The sequence below is a fragment of the Leucoraja erinacea genome, chromosome 17 (genome assembly GCF_028641065.1).
Source record: "Leucoraja erinacea ecotype New England chromosome 17, Leri_hhj_1, whole genome shotgun sequence".
NCBI lineage: Eukaryota > Metazoa > Chordata > Chondrichthyes > Rajiformes > Rajidae > Leucoraja > Leucoraja erinaceus.
Genome location: NC_073393.1, coordinates 21,310,526 through 21,331,134, shown reverse-complemented (window position 1 = coordinate 21,331,134; position 20,609 = coordinate 21,310,526). Strand labels below are relative to the sequence as shown.

The window sequence follows — 20,609 nt, the reverse complement described above, 5'->3', positions numbered from 1 at the left end:
GAAGCCAAAGAACCGAATGGAAATGAGGCCGAAATGTCAATAAACCGAAAGAGTCCAAAGAGGAAACACCTACTAACCAAAAGGGCGGGACACCTGAATGCAAACGAACCGAAAAGCTGCGTCGCCTAAAAGCAAACTCACCGAATGACCTCTCTGTCGAAACGCCACCTACCCGAAAGGCGGCGTCGCCTACAAGCCAAAGGAACGACTGCCGCTCAACAGAAAAGTCCAACAAAGGACATGAGAAAAATTGGTAAATGTCTCAGAAGAGAGATAAAAAGAGACAGAAAATGAAAGGAGAAAGGTTGGTGGTGACATTGGGCAGCAGTGTGGTGAGTTCTCTAGATTCAGATTCAGATTCAGATTCAAATGTTATTGGCATTGTGCAGTGTACAGTACAGAGACAACGAAATGCAGTTAGCATCTCCCTAGAAGAGCGACATAGAATCTAGTGCGGATAGAGGGGTTTTGGAGGGGCGGGGGGGGGGGGTTACTGACCTGGCTGCAGTGTGGGACCCCCGCTGCAGTCATCATGCTGGGTGTAGAGGAGTGGGGTGACGTCAGCTGCCTGTGAGTCCCGGCGGTGAGGTCGGAAGTTCAGTAAATCCTGAGAAAAGGCACATGAGCGAGAGTCAGACACGAGGCTCAGGCCTGGTGGAGGCGGGCCTTAAACCAGCAGCGGCCATTTCACCGACACCCCAGCAATGACCTTGTACCGACGGCAGAACCCCAGCAACACCACACTCCTCACATAAACCTCTCCCTCCCCGCTACCTCTCCACTCCCCCTTCCTCTCCTCTCTCCCCCACATTCTACCCTTCCTCCCTCTCGCTCTCTTACTCCCCTCTCTTTTTCACTCTCTCCTTCCCCCGCTCCCCTCTGCCTCTCTTTCTCTCCTCCACTCTCTTTTCTCCCTCTCCCAGTCCTCTCTCACCCTATGCACTCTCCCTCTCTCCTCTCTATCTTTTTCCTCTTTCTCTCTCCCAATCTTTCATTATTCTCTCTTTCCCGCACTCTCCTTCATTTATATTTCTCTTTATCCATCTATAACAACTTCCCCCTTCCCTGTCTCCCTTACTACCACCTCCATCTCTTTCCCTCTCTCTCCCCCCATCTCACCCTCTGCCTCTTCTTCTCCTAGTACTGTTCTCCCTTGCTCCACCTGTCAGCCTCTTGTTCATTCTTTCTCTCCATTTCCACCTTCTCTCCCTCTCCTTTGACCTTCAATCTCGCCTTCCCTCTGTCCTCACTCTTCCTCCTTACTGTCTCCTTGTTCATTCTCCCTCTCTGTCAGTATGCCTCTGTCTCTCCCTCTCTCTCCATCTCACTTGTTCTCTCACTGCTCATGTTTCATTCTCATCTCTTCATTTTCTACTCATTCTCACCCCTTCTTGTTTCACTTCTCCCCCCCCCCTCTCTCTCTAATCTGAGCCATTCCCAGCCATTTACACTTTATTTTCCTTCCTGTTCAGTTTTATTTCCACTTAGTCTTGCAGCAACAAAATAGCTTCACAACAAATTACTTGGATCCAGGGTGACCTTGGTTGTAACACAAACTGTAACGCAAACTATAAAACCGCTTCAGTAAACTACAAAATTGCTCTCACGTGGTTATTTTTTCATCGTAAAGGAACCCCAAGTAAACTTGTTCCCGATCTGTAGCATTGAAGAAAAATACTTCCAATAACTATTCATTAAACAGTACCACAGGAACAGGCCCTTTGGCCCACAATGTCCGTGCCGAACATGATGCCAAGTTAGATTATTCCCCTCTGCCTTCACCTGCTCCATATCCCTCAATTCCGTGCACATCCATGTGCCTGTCTAAAAATGTCTTAAATGCCATTATCATATCTGCCTCCACCACCACCACCATCCGTGGCAGCACGTTCCAGGCACCCACCACCGCCCTTTGTGTAAAACACTTGCCGCGCACGTCTCCTTTACACTTTCCTCTGCTGGCCTTGACGCTGACCCCTCTAGTCCTTGACATTTCCTCCATGGGGAAAAATAAATTCTGTCTGCCCCATCTATGCCTCTCTTAATTTTATACACATCTACCAGGTCTTCCGTCAGCCTTCAACGCTCCAGAGAAAACAATCTCCTCACTTCAAAGTTTCTAGTGCAAAGATTCTGAATATTTCCCCTAAATGTTGGCAGATGAGACGTGAACCTTGTGTAAACCACCAGCATAATCACCCTGGTCTCACCTGGGTGACTCCCTCTGTTCCTTTCTCCCAACAGGCAAGAGGTACAGAAGTGTGAAAGCGCACACCTCCAGATTCAGGGGCAGTTTCTTCCCAGCTGTTATCAGGCAACTGAACCATCCTATCACCAAGTAGGGAGCGGTCCTGACCATCCATCTACCTCATTGGAGACCCTCGGACTATCTTTAATTGGACTTTACTGGCACTGAACGTTATTCCCTTTACCCTGTATCTGTACATTGTGGACATTTTGATTGCAATCCTGTGTCGCTAAAGGGATCAGAGGTAATGGAGAGATGGCAGGTACAGGATACTGAGTTGGATGATCAGCCATGATCATATTGAATGGTGGTGCAGGCTCGAAGGGCCGAATGGCCTACTCCTGCGCCTATTTTCTATGTTTCTATGTCTTTCCGCTGACTGGATAGCACGAAACAAATAACTTTTAATTGTACCTCGGTACACGTGACAATACTAAACTAAACTAAACTGGTTATAATGGTGCGTCAGTCAGGATTTCCCTGTACACGAGGGGCTGTAAGTGTGTCAGGGTGAACAGGTACAGTTGGCTGATCACTTCCCAGGGTGTGAGGAAGGGTCTCGACCCAAAACTTCACCTATTTCCTTCGCTCCATAGATGCTGCCTCACCCGCTGAGTTTCTCCAGCATTTTTATCTACTTTCCAGTTCCCTCTCTGTTCCGCTACACTCCAACGACTCTTCACGCCTCCACTCACTTTTAGTTTTGGTCTTAAAGTAATCAACAACAAAGCACCCAGACAAACTAGTCTTACCTGTCTCTCGGTTAGTCCAGCAACTGTGTGAAAACCTTCTTATAACCTTCTTATAATTCGCCGTTAATCATTGACCAGACCAATCCTGTGGTCACCACACTGGTTCTTTATTTTATTATTTCACACCCCACACAGCTGACACATCTTTGATTTTCCAGTAGAGAGAATCAGGGGGGGGGGGGGGGGGTTGGGGGAGGGGGAGGGGGAGGGGGGCATGAGGTAATGGATACAAAGGGGGGATCCAGGCACAGAGAGAATAAAACAGGGGAGAAGGAATGGACATGGGGAGGAGAGGGGAGGGAGGGAAAAGACGTGTCAGCAGACCTGAACTTTGCATCGTAAGAGATGGAGGAGAATGAGGGGAGTGAGGGGCAACAATGTGGAGGTAAACTGAGCCACACACACACACACACACACACACACAGGGAAGGAGTGTGGGAAATAAATGGAACGAGAGAGAGAAAAAAAATAGATAGATAGTGTGGGTGATAACGAGAGGGAGAGACTGAGAGCAATGGAGAGACAGAGAGAGACAGAGACAGACAGAGAGAGAGACAGAGAGGGAGGGAGACAGACGGAGAGAGAGACAGAATGACAGAGACAGTGAGAGAGACTAACAGAGGGGGAGACAGAGACAGATATAGTCAGAGAGTGACAGAGAGAGAGAGAGATGGCCCGAGAAGGGGAGACACAGAACATGAGCGAGAGCCAAGGACACCAGCGTAGAGAGTTAGACAGAGTAACGAGTTTGCCCTCTACATTATGCCGTTTGCCACAGCCTCCTCACCTCTTGGTGTGCGTGAGTCTGTGGCCCAGGACCATGGGCAACTGGCAGCCGCGCCCAGTCACTGCTGTGCCAAAGCTACGCCGAGCTGTGGGCACCGATGCCACGCGGACGGCAGCCGACAGAGTCCTGCTGCTGCTGCTCAAGGGCACCAAGGGATGGGAAATAAACGTTGGCCAGTGAAGCCAATGTGCACACTGTGAGCACATCAACATAGGGGCGAGTAGAGAAAAATAAACAAACAGTGGAGAGAGAAAGAGAGGGAGCGGCAGAGAGAGGGAAAGAGAGAGAGAGAGAGAGAGAGAGAGAGGAGAGAGAGAGAGAGCAGAGAGAGAGAGAGAGAGAGAAAGAGAGAGAGAGGGAGAGGGGGGTGAGCAGCGGGGACCGAGAGGGGAGAGGAAGAGGGGCAGAGGGAGGGAGAGAGGAAGGGGAGAGGGAGAAAGGGGTAAGCGGGAGAGGGTGGACTGAGGAAAGGGGAGAGATGGAAGTGAAAGGAAAGAGTGTGGGGCAGAGAGATATGGAGAGAAGAGAGGGGCAAGAGAGAGTGCAGGAGAAAGAGGGGGAGATAGAGAGAACAAGAATGGAACAGAATAAGCCAAAGAAACCAAGAGATTGGTGACAATACATCTATTGATGCTCCTGGACACATCACCAGTGATGTAATCTGGGGTCATTGGGTGTTTCGGGTCTTTCAACATCAGACACCCTCACCTAGGCGACCCAGCCGTGGTTGATCAGCCCACGACTTGTGTTCAAATAGAAAAAGTGAAGGGGAAGAGTGTGGGAGAAAGACAGAAACACAAACAGCAAATGGAAACAGAGATACAGAGAGAAGCACAGAGTGTTGGAGAGGGAGAGGGTGGACAGGAGAGGATCAGAGCTCATTCATACCCACAAACAGAGGCAACTTCACCCTCCATGTCTGTCATTATTTTCTATGAAAAGGGAAGTGCTGCTTTATGTTCAGCCTCTCCATAAACCCCCAGGAACTCGTGGCTGCTTTACGACGCACAGCTTCCAGGTGAAGTGAGGAAAGTTTCAAGGAGATGTGTGGGGCAAGATTTTTTACACAGTGGTCAGTGGGTGCCTCGGGTTGGTGGTGGAGGCAGATATGGTGCTGGTGTTTAGATGATCTCTAAACCTCTCCTGTCCATGTATACATACAAATGTATTTTAGCCCTGATCTTTTAGCCTTTTAAACACAGATGGGGGTATGGAACACGCTGCCGGGGGTGGTGGTGGAGGCAGATATAATAGTGGCGTTTGGAAGACTTTTGGATAGTACATGGATATACAGCGAATGGAAGGGGTAGGCAGATGAGATTAAACTTGGCATCATGTTCGACACGGACACTGTGGGCCGAAGGGCCTGTCCTTGTGTTGTACTCTTGTGTGTTCAATGACAGATTTGACAAGTCATGACTGCACTTTGTAAAAGGCTGATACTCATCGCATAAACTGGATGACGCCGGTGGGGATGCAGTCAGTTGCGCAGGGCGCTGGGAGAGACGGGTCACTGACGGAGCTAGATTAACGTTGGCCGAGATACAGACACGGCGCTGGGAGAGAGGGGTTACTGAGGCATGGTGTGAGGGAGCTGGATTAACGTCTGTGGGATAACACTGCCGATTTAATGTTAAAGAGGGACTGCAGACGGCGAATCGAAGGGAGAAAAGCTGGGAAACTTAGCGGGTGAGCAGCATCTATGGAGCGGTGAAATAGGACGGGAGCCGTCTGAAGAGGGTTTTAACGTTGCCTATTCTTCGCTCCATAGATGCTGCTGCAACACTCTGTGCCGCCGATTTAATGACTGTTTCCAATATGGAGCAAGTGTGACATAATTGTTCTTCCCACTGAAAGAAACATAGAAACATAGAGAATAGGTGCAGGAGTAGGCCATTCGGCCCTTCGAGCCTGCACCGCCATTCAATATGATCATGGCTGATCATCCAACTCGGTATCCTGTACCTGCCTTCTCTCCATACTCCCTGATCCCTTTAGCCACAAGGGTCACATCTAACTTCCTCTTAAATATAGCCAATGAACTGGCCTCAACTACCTTCTGTGGCAGAGAATTCCAGAGATTCACCACTCTCTGTGTGAAAAATGTTTTTCTCATCTCGGTCCGAAAAGACTTCCCCCTTATCCTTAAACTGTGACCCCTTGTTCTGGACTTCCCCAACATCGGGAACAATCTTCGACACACGTGAAAAATCAGCACACATATTGCAATACTTATTAAATTTTATTTTAAATACAAAAATTGATATGTAAACAGTTAGGAAACCATTGGAATACAATAATATGAAAGAAATAAACGAGTGGGTTTCTCCGTGAACCGCGGTGATGGTGTCATTATCGCTGTTATTCACAAAGACCAGACATGACCCAGTGTTGCCCGCGATGTACGAGCCTGCGCACTTCACGGGTCGATGGATGCGATGGACCCCTCTTTGGTATTCCGTCTATAACTCCAGAAAACTCGCACAGACGCACAGCTCTGATGATCCGACTACAACTCGTGTCGGTCAATTCACTAGACCAGGGTCTGGGCTCTGTCTGTGTCTATTCACATTATCCACTGTCCCCAAATGCCCCCACCCCCCCCCCCCCCCCCCCCCCCCCCCCCCCCAGCGCCACAGCCCTACCACAGTGGTAGAGCCGCTGCCTCACAGTGCTAGAGGCCCAGGTTCGATCCTGACCTCGGGTGTTGGCTGTGCGTGAAGTTTGCACGTTCTCCCTGTGACCACGTGGGTTTCCTCTGGGTCATCCGGTTTCCTCCCACACTGCAAAGACGCACGGGATTGTAGGTTAATTGGCCTCTGTGTGGGAAGTGGGTGAGAGAGTGGGATAACATGGAAACAGTGCGAGGAACCGCAGATACTGGTTTATACAAAAAAAAAGACCCAGGCTGTGTACATGTCAGGGGTCAGAGGTTAGAGCAGGGCTGTGGATGGGTCAGAGGTCAGAGGCAGGGCCGCGGGCACCAGTCGCCGGTCAGAGCACCGACAGGTCATGGCAGGACTTGGACTTCTGCCTGAAGGCCATCTTCTTGTTGTTCCTGGCAACCAGGCGGCCGAGGAAGCGGCGTGCCCTCTGGCCCACACTCTGCCGCCGCTGGCCACTGGCCTGGCGCCGCTCATTGTCCTCCTTGCTGTCCCGGCGCAGGCGGATCTGCCGCGTGATGCCCTCGAACAGCTCCCGCACCCGGTGCTGCAGCGCCGCCGACGTCTCGATAAACTTGCAGTTGAACACCACGGCACACGATCTGCCCTCTGGGGGAGCACAGCACAGCACACAGTCAGCAACAGATCGCCAACAGATCCACACACACACACACACACACACACACACACACACGTAGCAAGGAACTACAGATGCTGGTTTACAACCAAAGATAGACACAAAAAGCTGGAGTAACTCAGCGGGTCAGACAGCATCTCTGGAGAAAATGAATAGGTATGTCTGAAGAAGGGTCGCCACCCAGAATACCACCTTCTCCAGAGAAGCTGCCTGACCCGCTGAATTACTCCAGCGTTTTGTTTCTATCAGACAGACAGATATGCCAGACAGACATGGCAGGCGGGTAGACAACATCCAGACGGACATCACAGACAGACAGGGCAGACCGCAGGATATTAATTCCTGATCAGTATGGAAATTATTAAAACGCATAATTCTTGATTTTAAAGGGTGTTTGGGGTTATGGAGGAGAAGGCGAAGAATGGGGTTGAGATAGATCAGCCGTGATTGAGTGGCGGAGTAGACTCGATGGGCTGAACGGCCTAATTTTGCTCCTATAACCCAACAGCATGAGGCTGCCTCCCATATCAGAGATAGAATAAACTGAAGGATGGGGCTTTGGGGTTGGGGGGGGGGGGGGGGGGGGGGATTAGAGAGGCGCGAGTACCCGGAACACACTGCTAGGAGGAGAGGTGAAGGCAGAGCCACCGACTGTTTAAGAACTGCCTCGGCAAGGCCTCCAGCATAATCAAAACTAGTCTCACCCCGGCTCCTCTCTCTCTCCCCTCTCCCATTGGAGAAGAGATACCGAAGTGTGAAAACGCACACCTCCAGATTTAGGGATATTTTCCCCCAACTGGTATCAGGCAACGAAACCATCCTATCACCAACTGCCGTGTTGGTAGCAGTTCTGACACCATCTACCGCATTGGAGACCCTCGGTCTATCTTTAAATCGGACTTTACTGGACTTTATCTTGCACTAAACATTATTCCCTTTATCCTATATCTGTACTCTGCGGGTGGCTCGATTGTAATCACGTTTTGTCTTTCCGCTGTAAGTAGTGTCTGGACCAGACCCCATCGCTCAGGTGTACAAGGCAACGGGACAGGGTTAAAACGGGTGGGTTCCCTCTGGTCAGCATGGACTCGATGGGCCGAATGGCCAGTGTCTCTATTAAACTGAGAGGGAGCGCCGGGGTGTGCGGGGAACTCACCGTCCACGGACACCTCACGACTGCGGACCAGGTCGGTCTTATTGCCGACCAGGATGATGGGGATGTCCTCGGACTGCCGTACCCTCCTCAGCTGGATCCGCAGCTCCGACGCCTTCTCAAAGCTGGCCCGGTCCGTCACTGAGTACACAATGATGTAGGCATCGCCCAGCTTCATGCACTGCTCACCCATACAGTGGCTCTCGTCCTAGAAAGGTGTGAGACACGTTTTAGGCTCAACAAAGAAACAGTTCAGCACAGGAATGTGTCGGAAGGAACTGTAGATAGACACAAAATGCTGGAGTAACTAGCGGGACCGGCAGCATTTCTGGAGTCTGAGGTCCTTCAGTCTGAAGAAGGGTCTCGACCCAAAACGTCCCCCACTCCTTCTTTTCAGAGATGCTGCCTGTTCCGCTGAGTTAGTTCAGCACAAGAACAGGCCATTCGGCCCACAATGTCCATGCTAAACATGATGCCATTTAAACTCATATCTGTACGCACGTGATCTACATCCCTCCATTCCCTACAAACCGGTGCAAGTGAGACACACAGTGCAAGAGAGAGAGATTGAGAGCGAGTGGGTGTACTTGTGTGTACACAATAGCGTGTGCCCAGAGGTGGACTGGGCTGGCGGCACAAACCGGTACCACGGGGTTCGCGCACTGACCTGTTCCCACGTGTCAAACACCAGGAGATTGGCTTCCTCCCCGTCCACCATGATTGTCCTGTCGAATGCATTCCCTGCAAGGAAGAAGATTGTGTTTAGACCGGAGTGCTGCAACACTGTGGAACACTCCCCACCACACCGAACCTGTGCCCTGAACCCTTGCCCACTCCCCCTCTCTCCCGCTTGCTCCCACACTCCTCGCTCAAACCCCCTTGACATTGAAGGACAATGTATAGGTTGCCTTTCCAATTTGCGACCATTTCGCTGAACACTTGCCAAGGCCTGCTGGATCTCCCAGTTATTAATCGCTTTAACTCCCCTTCCCATCCCCGTCCTGACCTTTTTGTCCTGGGCCTCCTCCACTGTTAGAGTGAGGCCGCCACCACACGCGAATTGGAGGAGCAGCACCTCACATTCCGCTCGGGCAGCTGAAACCCCAACCCTGACCCACTGTGTTACTCCAGCACGTTGTGTCTACTGCTGCCTCTCCAATTGCCTGCTAGATCTGCACACTAGGTTTTGGTGAGAAGTATACAAGGAGGGACAAGTTACCTCAATCTCACTATTTAACAGAAATGGTTGCAACTGACCACGTGTTATCCCGACTGCAGTCTTCACCCCCTCACGTCTGTCTACATTTCTCAGATTCTCCTTCATCCTCTCACTGACGCCCAGATTTGCATCTTCACCAAACCCAATGTTATTCCACAAGTATACAAACGTACCTCCTGGGGATCTGGCGATTACAGGCAACATTACACTTCTACCCTCTGCTTCTCCAGACCTGAGACTGAGACTGCCTCACCCCTCCCTCCACCATCGCTGGAGACCGTAAAAGCAAAGAACAGCAGACGCTGCTTTATACTCAAATAAAGACACAAACTGCGGCTCAGGCAACATGGAGAAAAAGGATGGGCGGCGTTTCAGGCCATGACCCGCCTTCAGACATTCTTCAGAAGAAGAATGTTCCGACCCGGAGTTCTCCAGAGATGCTGCCTGACCCGCTGAGTTGCTCCAGCAGTTTGTGTCTGACTGAAGAGGTAATGTTTGATGTTCATTAATTATTTACAATTCAGATTCGACAAGCTAGCTACTTGCGGGGAAACCCTGATCTCAGGCTGTGGGTTCTATTAATAACTCCAGCGGACCTTGCTGTTTTCTGCCCAGTGTCAGGAGACGGTTCAGGGCTAATTTTAACGGAATCGATTAAAGGGTCAGGTTTCCAGATTGAGTGAGTTGCAGTAATGGGTCTGAAATGTGGGGAAGTCCGGGCTGGGGACGGGACAGGAGGCAAGGAAGACTTTTCTAAAGCATCGCTCGCAACTTCGGAATGCCTCCGTCTGCTCATAGAACTTAGAGCAGTACAGCACAGGAACAGGCCATTCGGCCACTATGTTTGCGCTGTACACAATAGCAAGGTACACACCAAATGCTGGAATAGCTCAGCGACACAGACAGCATCTCTGAAGAAAGAGGATGGGTGACGTTTCGGGCAGGGTTGTGACCTTGTCACCTATTCATGTTCTCCTTAACCCCCCCCCCCCTCACCTTAAAGCTAGTTGGACATAGCTTAAAGTGTTGGACATTTGCACCCTAGAAAAAAGGTTCTGACTGCCTCTACGCTCCTCAAAAGTTCTACGTTATCCCACTTTCCCATCCACTCCCTTCACACCAGAGGCGATTTACAGAGAGACAATCATCCTCCAAAGCCGCGTGGCTTTGGGATGTTGCAGGAAACTGGAGCCCAGAGTAAACCCACGCCGTGACATGGAGAACGTACAAACACGGTACACACACGACCATAGGACTCTGCCACCCCCACCCCTTCTCCCCCTCCCCTCACCTCTGCCGTCTCCCTCGTGGTTCTCAGCCTCCTCTAAGCCGCCGAAGATCCTCGCCAGGCTTGTCTTGCCGACGCCACGGCCGCCCAGCACCAGGACTTTGTAGGGGCCGGAGCCCGACTCGCTGCCGCTCGACCTGACCGAGTCTGAGGAGCCGGGGGTCCAGGTCGGTGGCAGGGCCGGCTCGGGGCGACCCTCGCCCGTCGCCCGCAGCTCCCGCTCGTCCACCGGCATGCTCCGCCGGTGCAGCTGCGCCTGAAACGGGGCGCTGGCCCGTCGCCGCTCCGCCGCCCGGCTCCGCTCTGGCTTGTTCAGGGTCATGTCCGCTCTGCCGGGAGGGAGGTGGAGAGGAGAGAGGGATGGAGAGAGGAGAAGGGGAGAGGGGGACAGGAGGTAGAGCAAGAGAGGATGAGGGGGGAATGAGGGAATGAGGGAGGGAGAGGGACGAGAGGAGAAATGGAGGAATGAAAGGGAGAGAGTAACGGAGAGCGAGAATGGAGAGGGGGAGAGAGCGGGAGAGAGGAGGGGAATAGAGATGCGTGGGAAAGAGAATGAGGAAAGGGAATAGGAGAGGGGAAAAGTGTGGAGGTAGAGGGGAGGAAGGGAAGGGAGGGAGAGGGTGGGAAGGGGAAAGGGGTGATGGAGGAGATGTAGAGAGGTGGGAGAAGGGGAAGTGTGGGGTAGAGAGAGCAGATATGGACAGGAGGATGCGGGGAGAGAGAGGACGGGGTGTTGAGGGAGAGGGAGGGTGGAGAGAGCGGTGAGGGAGGGAGAGAAATAGGGATAGGAGGAGGGAGACAAGAGAGAATGAGGACAATGCTGCCACAGGAACCCCGCGACAACCGGCGACAACCGGCGACACCCGGCGCCGGACACTTACAGAAAATAAGGGATCGCGAACCCACCCGTGTCCACCCCTCGGTAAGGGGGGCCCTCGGTAAGGAGGGGGGGGGGGGTGATGGAGCACAGCGCTGTAAGAGGAGCGGTACTGAGGGAGCGCCGCGCTGCGTGAGTGTCTGCACTGAGGGAGCGCCGCGGAGGCAGAGAGAGACAGTGAAGCGAGCAAAGGGCGGGGGGTCGGGCAGCATCTGTGGGTGGAGGTGGACCGACCCAAAGGATGGGTCCGGTCTGGACCCAAGCGTCCGTCCCCTCCTCAGATGCTGCACGACCCACCGAGTTCCTCCAGCACTTTGTGTCTTTTTCCGATAATCCAGCATCTGCGGTTCCCGCAGTTTACTTTTCATTCCGCGGACCAATCTTTCAACGCCAGCCCGGCCAGGGAGCTTGTCCTTCCGCCATCCCCAGCGCCCGTTCCCGCAGCTCCCTCAACCCCCACCCAATGTAGGGCGGCACATGGAACTGCAGGTGCTGGAATCCGTAGCAAAGCACAACGTGCTGGAGGAACACGGGAGGGGTCGGGCAACGTTTCGGTTCCGGACCCTTCTTCAGGCCGATGGGATGGGGGGGGGGGGGGGGGGGGGGGGGGGGGGGACAGAATGAAGCCTCACCGCTCCCTCCGCGGACGCTGCCCGAGCTGCCGAATTCCTCCGGCGCTCTGTTTCCCGCTGGGGTAAGTCATTAAACGGGAGACAAGGGGTTCCTGGCCGTCTCCCAGCCAAAGCGCGAGGGGCCGGAGGGAAGGGTGCACGGTGCGGTCCCATGCAATAGAAACACTAAGAACTGCAGATGCTGATTAACACCGAAGATAGACACAAGATGCTGGAGGAACTCAACGGCTCAGGCAGCAACACTGGAGAAATGGGATGGACGAAGTTTCGAGTCTTCAGTGCGGGCTAGGACACCTGTCCGATTCCGGACCCCGGCCCTTCTCCCCCTCAGCTTCCTACCTGCCCGTCTGCTTTCCCGTGGGTCGGCTCTGCGCTCTGTATCTCTCTCTCTTCCGCTCGATCGTTCACGGTGCCCGGCTCGGCGCTGTCTGCCGTGCCCGCTGCACGCTGCGCTCTATTTATACCCGGCGGCCCAGTGAAGTCAGCCCTGACATCAGCCGGCGAGCTCCGAATAGCTGCCGTTCCGTTTCTCAGAAATCCCCTGCCCGCCCCCGCCCCCGCCCCCCGCCCTTGCCCGCCCCCCGGCCCCCGCCCCCGCCTTGCCCGTTCCCGCCCCCCCTGCCCCCGCCCCGGCCCGACTTCCCCTGCCCGCCCCGCCCCCGCCGACTTTACACAGCGGCCACTCGGCCAGGGGTGTCACAGCCTAGGCGGACACCTCCTAGGAGGGGGTTTCCCGCTGCGATTTGCATCCTGGCGGCAGAGGGAATTCCAGCAGGGAGTGGGAATACCTGGAGGGATTGTTAGGACTGGGGAATTCTGCTGATTGGGAATTCGGATGGGATTGGGAATTCTGCAGGGAGTGGGATTTTAATCCTGCTGGCAGCGGTAATTCCAGCTGGGATTGGAATACGGGGAGGGGGTTCCCTCGTGCAGGGAGAGGCTTCTATCCTGCAAGGGGTTCCCTCATTCAAGGGTTCTCTCGTACAGCCCCCCCCCCCCTGTACCCCCCCCCCCCCCCCCCCCCCCCCCCCCCTTCGTACAGAGACCCCCCCCCCCCCCCCCCCGGGGTTACCTCCTACAGAATGGGGCGTTCCCTCGGGCCGGATGGGGGGTTCCCTCCTGCAAGGGGGGATTCGTGCAGGGAGGGGTTCCCCCGTGCAAGGAGGCCCCGGCTGCCCACGTTTGCCCCCCCCCCCCCCCCCCCCCCGGTGTCTCTGCGCACCGCAGCAAGGTCAGACAGTGTAGACGAGACGAGAGCGAAGGGAGAGAATGATGAGCGGATCATCCGCTGCTCGCTGGCAGCCCGCCACTTGCACTGACTGGCCTGGGAGAAATTCCTGGAAATGTTTAGGAAGGAACTGCAGATGCTGATTTAATCCGAAGAGAAGACACAAAATGCTGGAATAACTCAGCAGGGCAGGCAGCATCTCTGGAGAAGAGAACGAGTGGGTGAAATGTTCCTCCTTCGGGGTCGAAGGAGGAACATTTGGAACAAGGGTGGGTGCTGAGGCTTTGTTCCGACAATTGTCATACGGCTGGAAAACAGACCCTTCGGCCCAACTCCTCCATGCCGACCAAGTTGCCTATCTCAGCTAGTCTTCCCTGCCCGCGTTTAGCCTATGCCACCTCTGAACCTTTCCTATTCATGTACCTGTTCAAGTCTTTTAAATTCACCCTATCTATTTCCTTTAGGATTTTATACACCTCTATAAGATCACTCCTCAGCCACCTGCTTTCCAAAGAATAAAGTCCTAGCCTACCCAACTTCTCCCTGTAACTCAGTCCCTCAAGCCCTGACAACAACCTCGTAAAACGTCTTTGCATTCTTTCCAGTTGACCAATATCCTTACTAAAGCAGGGTGACCAATTCTGAACACAAAACACCAGATGCAGCCTCACCAATTTCTTGTACAACTGCATCATTACGGCTCAACTTCTATACTTAATACCCTGACTAATGTAGGTCAGTGCACCGAAAGCCTTCATGGCCACCCTATCCACCCATTAAGCCAAAGCCACTCCTAAGTCCCGCTGCTCTGTAACACTCCCCGGAGTCCGGCCATTCAATGTGAAGTTCCTGCCCTGGTTTGACTTCCCAAAATGCAAATGAACTAAACTGCACTCTATTAGCTATTCCTCTATCCAATTGCTCAGCTGACAAATGTTTCAGTGAAAAAAAGTGTGGACATTTACGAATGAACAGAAGACCTGTTTCCCTGAGGTCGTTGTTGCTCAATTATGGAGGGCATTGACAGTGGCGATAAGCAGAGTTTTCGATACCATGGAATGGGGAAACATGTTGGGCAGAGGTGCAATGCTGGCGCTGGAGAGGGTCCAGATAAAGTTTACGAGAATGTTCCTAGGAATGATTGGGTTAACATAAGATGAGCGATTGGCAACACTGGGCTTGTACTCACTGGAGTTTAAAGGATAAGGGTGGACCTCATCGACACTTACCAATTAGTGAAACACCTAGATAGAGTGGACGTGGAGAGGATGTGTTTACTAGCAGGAGAGTCTAGGACCAGAGAACATACTCAGAATAAAAGAAAGCTTTTTTATAGGAAGATGAGGAGGAATTTCTTAGTCAGATGGTGGTGAATCTGTGGAATTCATTGCCACAGAAGGCCGTGGCCAAGTTAATGGATATTTTTAAGGCAGAGATAGATAAATTCTTGATTGGTGCGGGTGTCAGGGGTTATCCAGTCAGCAGAAAGGCAACACAAGATTAAGCTGTACAGATACAAGATAAAAATGAATCACTTTTAATGCAAGATAAAGCCTAGTAAAGTCCAATTATACATAATCCAAGGGTTTCCCATGTGGTAGATGGGAGGTCAGGACGGCTCTCTAGTTGTTGATAAGATGGTTCAGTTGCCTGGTATTACAGCTGGGAAGAAACTCTCCCTGAATCTGGAGGTGTGCGTTTTCAATGTTCAAGGAATTTCATTCTTCCGTTGCTGATACACGTGACAATTAAACTCTTGACCACGGATCTGGAGAGTTGCTCCATATTAAGGCCATTAAGGTCGGTACAATAACAATATTTAAAATACATTTGAACAGGTACATGGATAGGAAAGGTTTAGAGGTATACGAGCCGAACTCAGGCAGATGGGACATCTTGGTCGGCATGGATGAGTTGGGCCGAAGGGCCTGCTGCCGTGCGTATGAGTCAGTGACGAGGCAGCTGGTGTCTTGGATTAAGGGTGAATCATCGCCTTGGAGCTGGACCTGTCTTCCGGACTGAATGACTGCAGTGTCCCACGTGTGAGTGAGACGTTGCTGCTGAAGCTGGCTGAGTAAGATCTGAAATCAATCTTTGCACGTACAGCACTTTTTATTTAGCCCTGACATAAGTGGACAATGAATATCCCACCATGTGCCGGGCAATTGACTTTGGTATCATTTTACATTATATTACACGTCGTTGGTATTTTTACATAGCGAATGACGTATCAGATTATATAGAGTTACAGTGGAATATACAGTGCCCATTGATTCCTGCTCCCCCATTAACCCTTGGATTGCTGTATGTTGTAGACTCCTCGCCAGTGAATCCATCTACACCACGCCGTCTCAGAAAAGCAGACAATATAATCAAAGATTGTGCTGAAGGGTCTGGATCCAAAATTGTTCTCCAGCGACGCTGCCCGACCTGCTGAGTTACTCCAGCACTTTGTGTTTTTATGTGTAAGCCAACATTTGCTGTTCCATAATCAAAGACTTCCCACCCTGGTCATTCCTTCCTCTCCCCGTCTACATCAGGCAGAAGGTAGAGAAGCTTGTGAGTGCACACCACCAGGCTTAGAGCCATAGTCACACAGCGTGGAAATAGGCCCTTTAGCCCAACTTGGCCACGCTGACCAACATGCCAAATCTACACTAGACAAACCTACACTAGACCCATCTACCTGCGTTTGGCCCATATCCCTAAACCTATCCAATCCATAAACCTGTCCAAATGTATTTGAAACATCTTCCTTTCTGTAATCAGGCTTCTGAATGGTCCTTCCATATGTGTGCTACAATGCTGAGAACTATGTTCTGTACTCTGTATCTTCCCCTTTGCTCTACCTATTGTACTTCATAATCACAATAATACTTTATGACCCCAGTATGTTTTGCAACATACGAGGAATTTCATTTGCCAAGTCAGTCATACAAATAAAAAGCAACAGAACACACAAAATACATTTAAACATAAACATCCACCACAGTGACTCCTCCACATTCCCCACTGTGATGGAAGGCGAAAAGAAAGTTCAAATCTCTTCCCTTCTTTCCTCTCCTGCCTTTGGGGGCCTCAAGCCCGTTGACGGGACGATCTTGACTCCCGTAGCCGGCGGGGTTTTGGCCCCCAAAGTTTGGCAAGTTGTCAGCTCCCCTGCGCCTGGTGATCGAACCCCGCGACGGGGCTGGAGGAGCCTCTGCGTCGTTGGAACTTCCGACTAGACTCTCCTGAGACTGTAAAGTCCGCAGGCCACGGTTGGAGCGATCCCAGGCAAGGGATCGACTCCAATGTAAAGTCCACGCTCCGGGGTGGGGCTCAAAGTCAGTCCGAGGAGGCCTCCAGCTCCATCGATGGTAGGCCGCAGAGCGACCGGAGATGCGACCCGGAAAACACTTGCACCTCCGGCAAGAAAATGAAAAAATGTATCCCCCAACCCCCTCCCCCCACATAAAACAAACAGGAGAACATTTACAGACTATTAAACGAACTAAAAATAATTAAAAAAATTATGAAAAACAGACTGTTGGCAGGGTTGCCAATTTATTTATTGTATTTATGTATAGCATTATCTGCTGTTTAGATAGAATGCAAAACAAAGCTTTACACTGTACCCCACACACGTGACAATATTCCAACACGTGTTATGTAACCCCTCTCTCAGCTCCTCCCCTTGTCATGCGCGGTGAAAGCGCCCCCTGCTGCACCATAGTTGTCACTGCTTCGAGAGAATGGTGCTGTGGCGCCACCTCCTGGTGATGGGAACAGCGGCCTGAACGGAGCAAGTTTTAACTACACAATACACCTCGGAGTGGAATTTCACTCAGTCTGAGTTTATTGTCATATACATTAGGGTGCAATGAAATTCCTTGATCACACGAAGCTCACAGAGTATTCACGGAAATGATAGGCATCGCAAGAAACAGCAGGAAGTTGTGGATGTAGCTCAGTCCATTATACAAACCAGACTCCACAACTCCATCTACACTTCACGCTGCCTTGGGAAAGCAGCCAACATAATCAAAGATCACTCACACCCCAGTCAATCCATCTTCTCCCCTCTCCCATCGGGCAGCAGGTACAGAAGCTTGAAAGCACGCACCACTAACCTCAGGAACAGCTACTTTCAGCTGTTATCAAGGTACTGAACGGTCCTCCCATAAGCTAGGGTGTAGTCCCAATCTTCCAACCTACCAAATTGTGGTCTTTGCACTTTTTTCAATCTGCACTTTCTCTGTAACTGTAATGCTATATTGTGGTAGTCACAGTGCCACAGACCCACATTTGATCCTGACCTCTGGTGCTGCCTGTGTGGAGTTTGCACATTCTCTGTGACCTCTTGGGTTTCCTCCGGGTGCTGCGGATTCTTCCCACATCTCAAAAATCTACAGGTTTGTAGATTAATTGGCCGTCTGTAAATTGCCCCGAGTGTGTAGGGTGTGAGTGAGAAAGTGGCATAACGTAGAACTATTATGAGATTAGTATACAAACTTAAAGAGATTAGTATACAAACTTAAAGCACACGGAATTGGGGGTTCAGTATTGATGTGGATAGAGAATTGGCTGGCAGACAGGAAGCAAAGAGTAGGAGTAAACGGGTCCTTTTCACAATGGCAGGCAGTGACTAGTGGGGTACCGCAAGGCTCAGTGCTGGGACCCCAGCTATTTACGATATATATTAATGATTTGGACGAGGGAATTGAATGCAACATCTCCAAGTTTGCGGATGACACAAAGCTGGGGGGCAGTGTTAGCTGTGAGGAGGATGCTCGGAGGCTGCAAGGTGGCTTGGATAGGCTGGGTGAGTGGGCAAATACATGATAGATGCAGTATAATGTGGATAAATGTGAGGTTATCCACTTTGGTGGCAAAAACAGGAAAGTAGACTATTATCTGAATGGTGGCCGATTAGGAAAAGGGGAGATGCAACGAGACCTGGGTGTTATGGTACACCAGTCATTAAAAGTAGGTATGCAGGTGCAGCAGGCAGTGAAGAAGGCGAATGGTATGTTAGCATTCATAGCAAAAGGATTTGAGTATAGGAGCAGGGAGGTTCTAAAACAGTTGTACAGGGTCTTGGTGAGACCATACCTGGAGTATTGCGTACAGTTTTGGTCTCCTAATCTGAGGAAAGACATTCTTGCCATAGAGGGAGTACAGAGAAGGTTCACCAGACTGATTCCTGGGATGTCAGGACTTTCATATGAAGAAAGACTGGATAGACTCGGTTTGTACTCGCTAGAATTTAGAAGATTGAGAAACGTACACAATTCTTAAGGGGTTGGACAGGCTAGATGCAGGAAGATTGTTCCCGATGTTGGGGAAGTCCAGAACAAGGGGTCACAGTTTAAGGATAAGGGGGAAATCTTTTAGGACCGAGATGAGGAAAACATTTTTCACAGAGTGGTGAATCTCTGGAATTCTCTGCCACAGAAGGTAGTTGAGGCCAGTTCATTGGCTATGTTTAAGAGGGAGTTAGATGTGGCCCTTGTGGCTAAAGGGATCAGGGGGTAGGGAGAGAAAGCAGGTACAGGATACTGAGTTGGATGATCAGCCATGATCATATTGAATGGTGGTGCAGGCCGAATGGCCTACTCCTGCACCTATTTTTCTATGTAATCTATGTAAACTAATGTGAACAGGGGATCAATGTTGAGAGTTGACTCGGTGGGCCAAAGGGCCTGTTTCCATGCTGTGTCTCCAAACTATATTCTGTATTCCCATATTTTTCTCTTTGTACTACCCGTTGTACTTATGTGTTTGGCTTGATTGCACTCTCTATGGTATGATGGTAGGTTTTCATGTATCTCGGTTGATGTGACAATAATAAACCAATAATAAAGACAATAAAATGACACAAAGTGCTAGAGTAACTCAGCAGGTCAGGTAGCATCTCTGGAGAACATGGATGGGTGATGTTTTGGGTCAGGACCCTACTTCATAAGTCCAAAGAAATGTCTCTTCCCAAAACATCACCATTAATGTTCTCCAGAGGTGCTACCTGACCAGCTGAATTACTCCAGCACTGTATGTCCTTTTGTGTATTAACCAGCATCTGCAGTTTCTTATTTCTATAATAAATACAACCATTAGGCAAAACAGTGGAATGGTGCAAAGATTTTAGTGCAAACTGCAGTAGTGTAAAACATAATGTAGAGTAAAGAGTAAAGTGTCAGCCTCTGGGGAGGGGGGAGTGAAAGAGGTAATCGGTTTGGGAGTCTGACAGCAGCGGATAAGAAGCTGTTCTTCAGTCTGGATCTCTGGACGTTTAGGCTCCTGTATCTTCTCCCAGAAGGAAGAAGAGGGAAAAGGGACAGACAGTTCCCGGGATGCAGCATGGAGCCGGAATTCACCCAGGAGACCTGGTTGCCGGATGACTGAGCTCCAGTACACTGAGTGCGTGAACCGGACTTTGGAATGTTTAAAAATGGCACCAAAATATGGCAACTCGTGCATGTGCGATCTATGCAAAAATAATTTCACTGTGCAGAGAACACGTGACTATAAAGCACCATTGATTGAATGGAATGGCCAGGGTGGCAGGCATCCTTGATGATACTCCCGCCTTCTAACGCATGGGTGCAGTCCCAACTATGGGTACAATGGTGGCTAGAACAAGAAGGCAGATTATTATCTGAATGGTGTCCGATTAGGAAAAGGGGAGGTGCAACCAGACCTGGGTGTCCTAGTACATCAGTCACTGAAATTAAGCATGCAGGTGCAGCAGGCAGTGAAGAAAACTAATGGCATGTTGACCTTCATAGCGAGAGGGTTTGAGTAATAGAGCAAGGAGGTCCTACTGCAGTTGTACAGGGCCCTGGTGAGAACGCACCTGGGGTATTGTGTGCAGTTTTGGTCTCCTAATTTGAGGAAGTATATTCTTGCTATTGAGAGAGTGCAGCATCGGTTCACCAGGTTAATTACCGGGATGGCGGGACTGACATATGATGAAAGAATGGATCGACTGGTCTTATATTCACTGGAATTTAGGAGCGGGGATTTTATAGAAACTAATAAAATTCTTAAGGGTTTGGACAAGCTAGATGCAGGAAAAATGTTCCCCGTGTTGAAGGGGGCCAGAACAATAACAATAAGGGGTTGATCATTTGGGACTGAGATTAG

General features: G+C 50.9%; 2 protein-coding genes across 2 annotated transcripts in view; both read right to left on the bottom strand.

Moving 5' to 3' along the window:
• cdh16 (cadherin 16, KSP-cadherin) overlaps positions 1-3,941 on the bottom strand; it is a 35,503-nt gene extending 31,562 nt beyond the window's left edge. The window contains exons 1-2 of the mRNA XM_055648809.1: positions 3,788-3,941; positions 499-607 (exon numbers count right to left, since the gene is read on the bottom strand). Coding sequence (XP_055504784.1) covers positions 499-534 — 36 coding nt within the window. The 5' untranslated portion in view covers positions 535-607; positions 3,788-3,941. The remainder of the gene's footprint in view (positions 1-498; positions 608-3,787) is intronic.
• A 2,466-nt stretch (positions 3,942-6,407) lies between these two features.
• On the bottom strand, positions 6,408-12,738 carry rrad (Ras-related associated with diabetes). The gene is made up of 5 exons (XM_055648807.1): positions 12,596-12,738; positions 10,751-11,076; positions 8,908-8,981; positions 8,244-8,448; positions 6,408-7,059 (listed from the first exon to the last, which is right to left on the bottom strand). The coding sequence occupies exons 2-5, from the start codon at positions 11,067-11,069 to the stop codon at positions 6,782-6,784; spliced, it is 876 nt and encodes a 291-aa protein (XP_055504782.1). The 5' UTR covers positions 11,070-11,076; positions 12,596-12,738; the 3' UTR covers positions 6,408-6,781.
• Between the last annotated feature and the right edge of the window lie 7,871 nt (positions 12,739-20,609).

What these genes read in the sequence shown, in the direction of transcription:
- rrad (XM_055648807.1), bottom strand. Translation starts at nt 11,069, where the DNA reads ATGACCCTGAACAAGCCAGAGCGGAGCCGGGCGGCGGAGCGGCGACGG. An exon ending in CCACGAGGGAGACGGCAGAG is followed by an intron (nt 8,982 to 10,750) that starts GTGAGGGGAGGG and finishes TCTTCCTTGCAG; the next exon opens with GGAATGCATTCGACAGGACA. An exon ending in TCGTGAGGTGTCCGTGGACG is followed by an intron (nt 7,060 to 8,243) that starts GTGAGTTCCCCG and finishes GTGCTCCCCCAG; the next exon opens with AGGGCAGATCGTGTGCCGTG.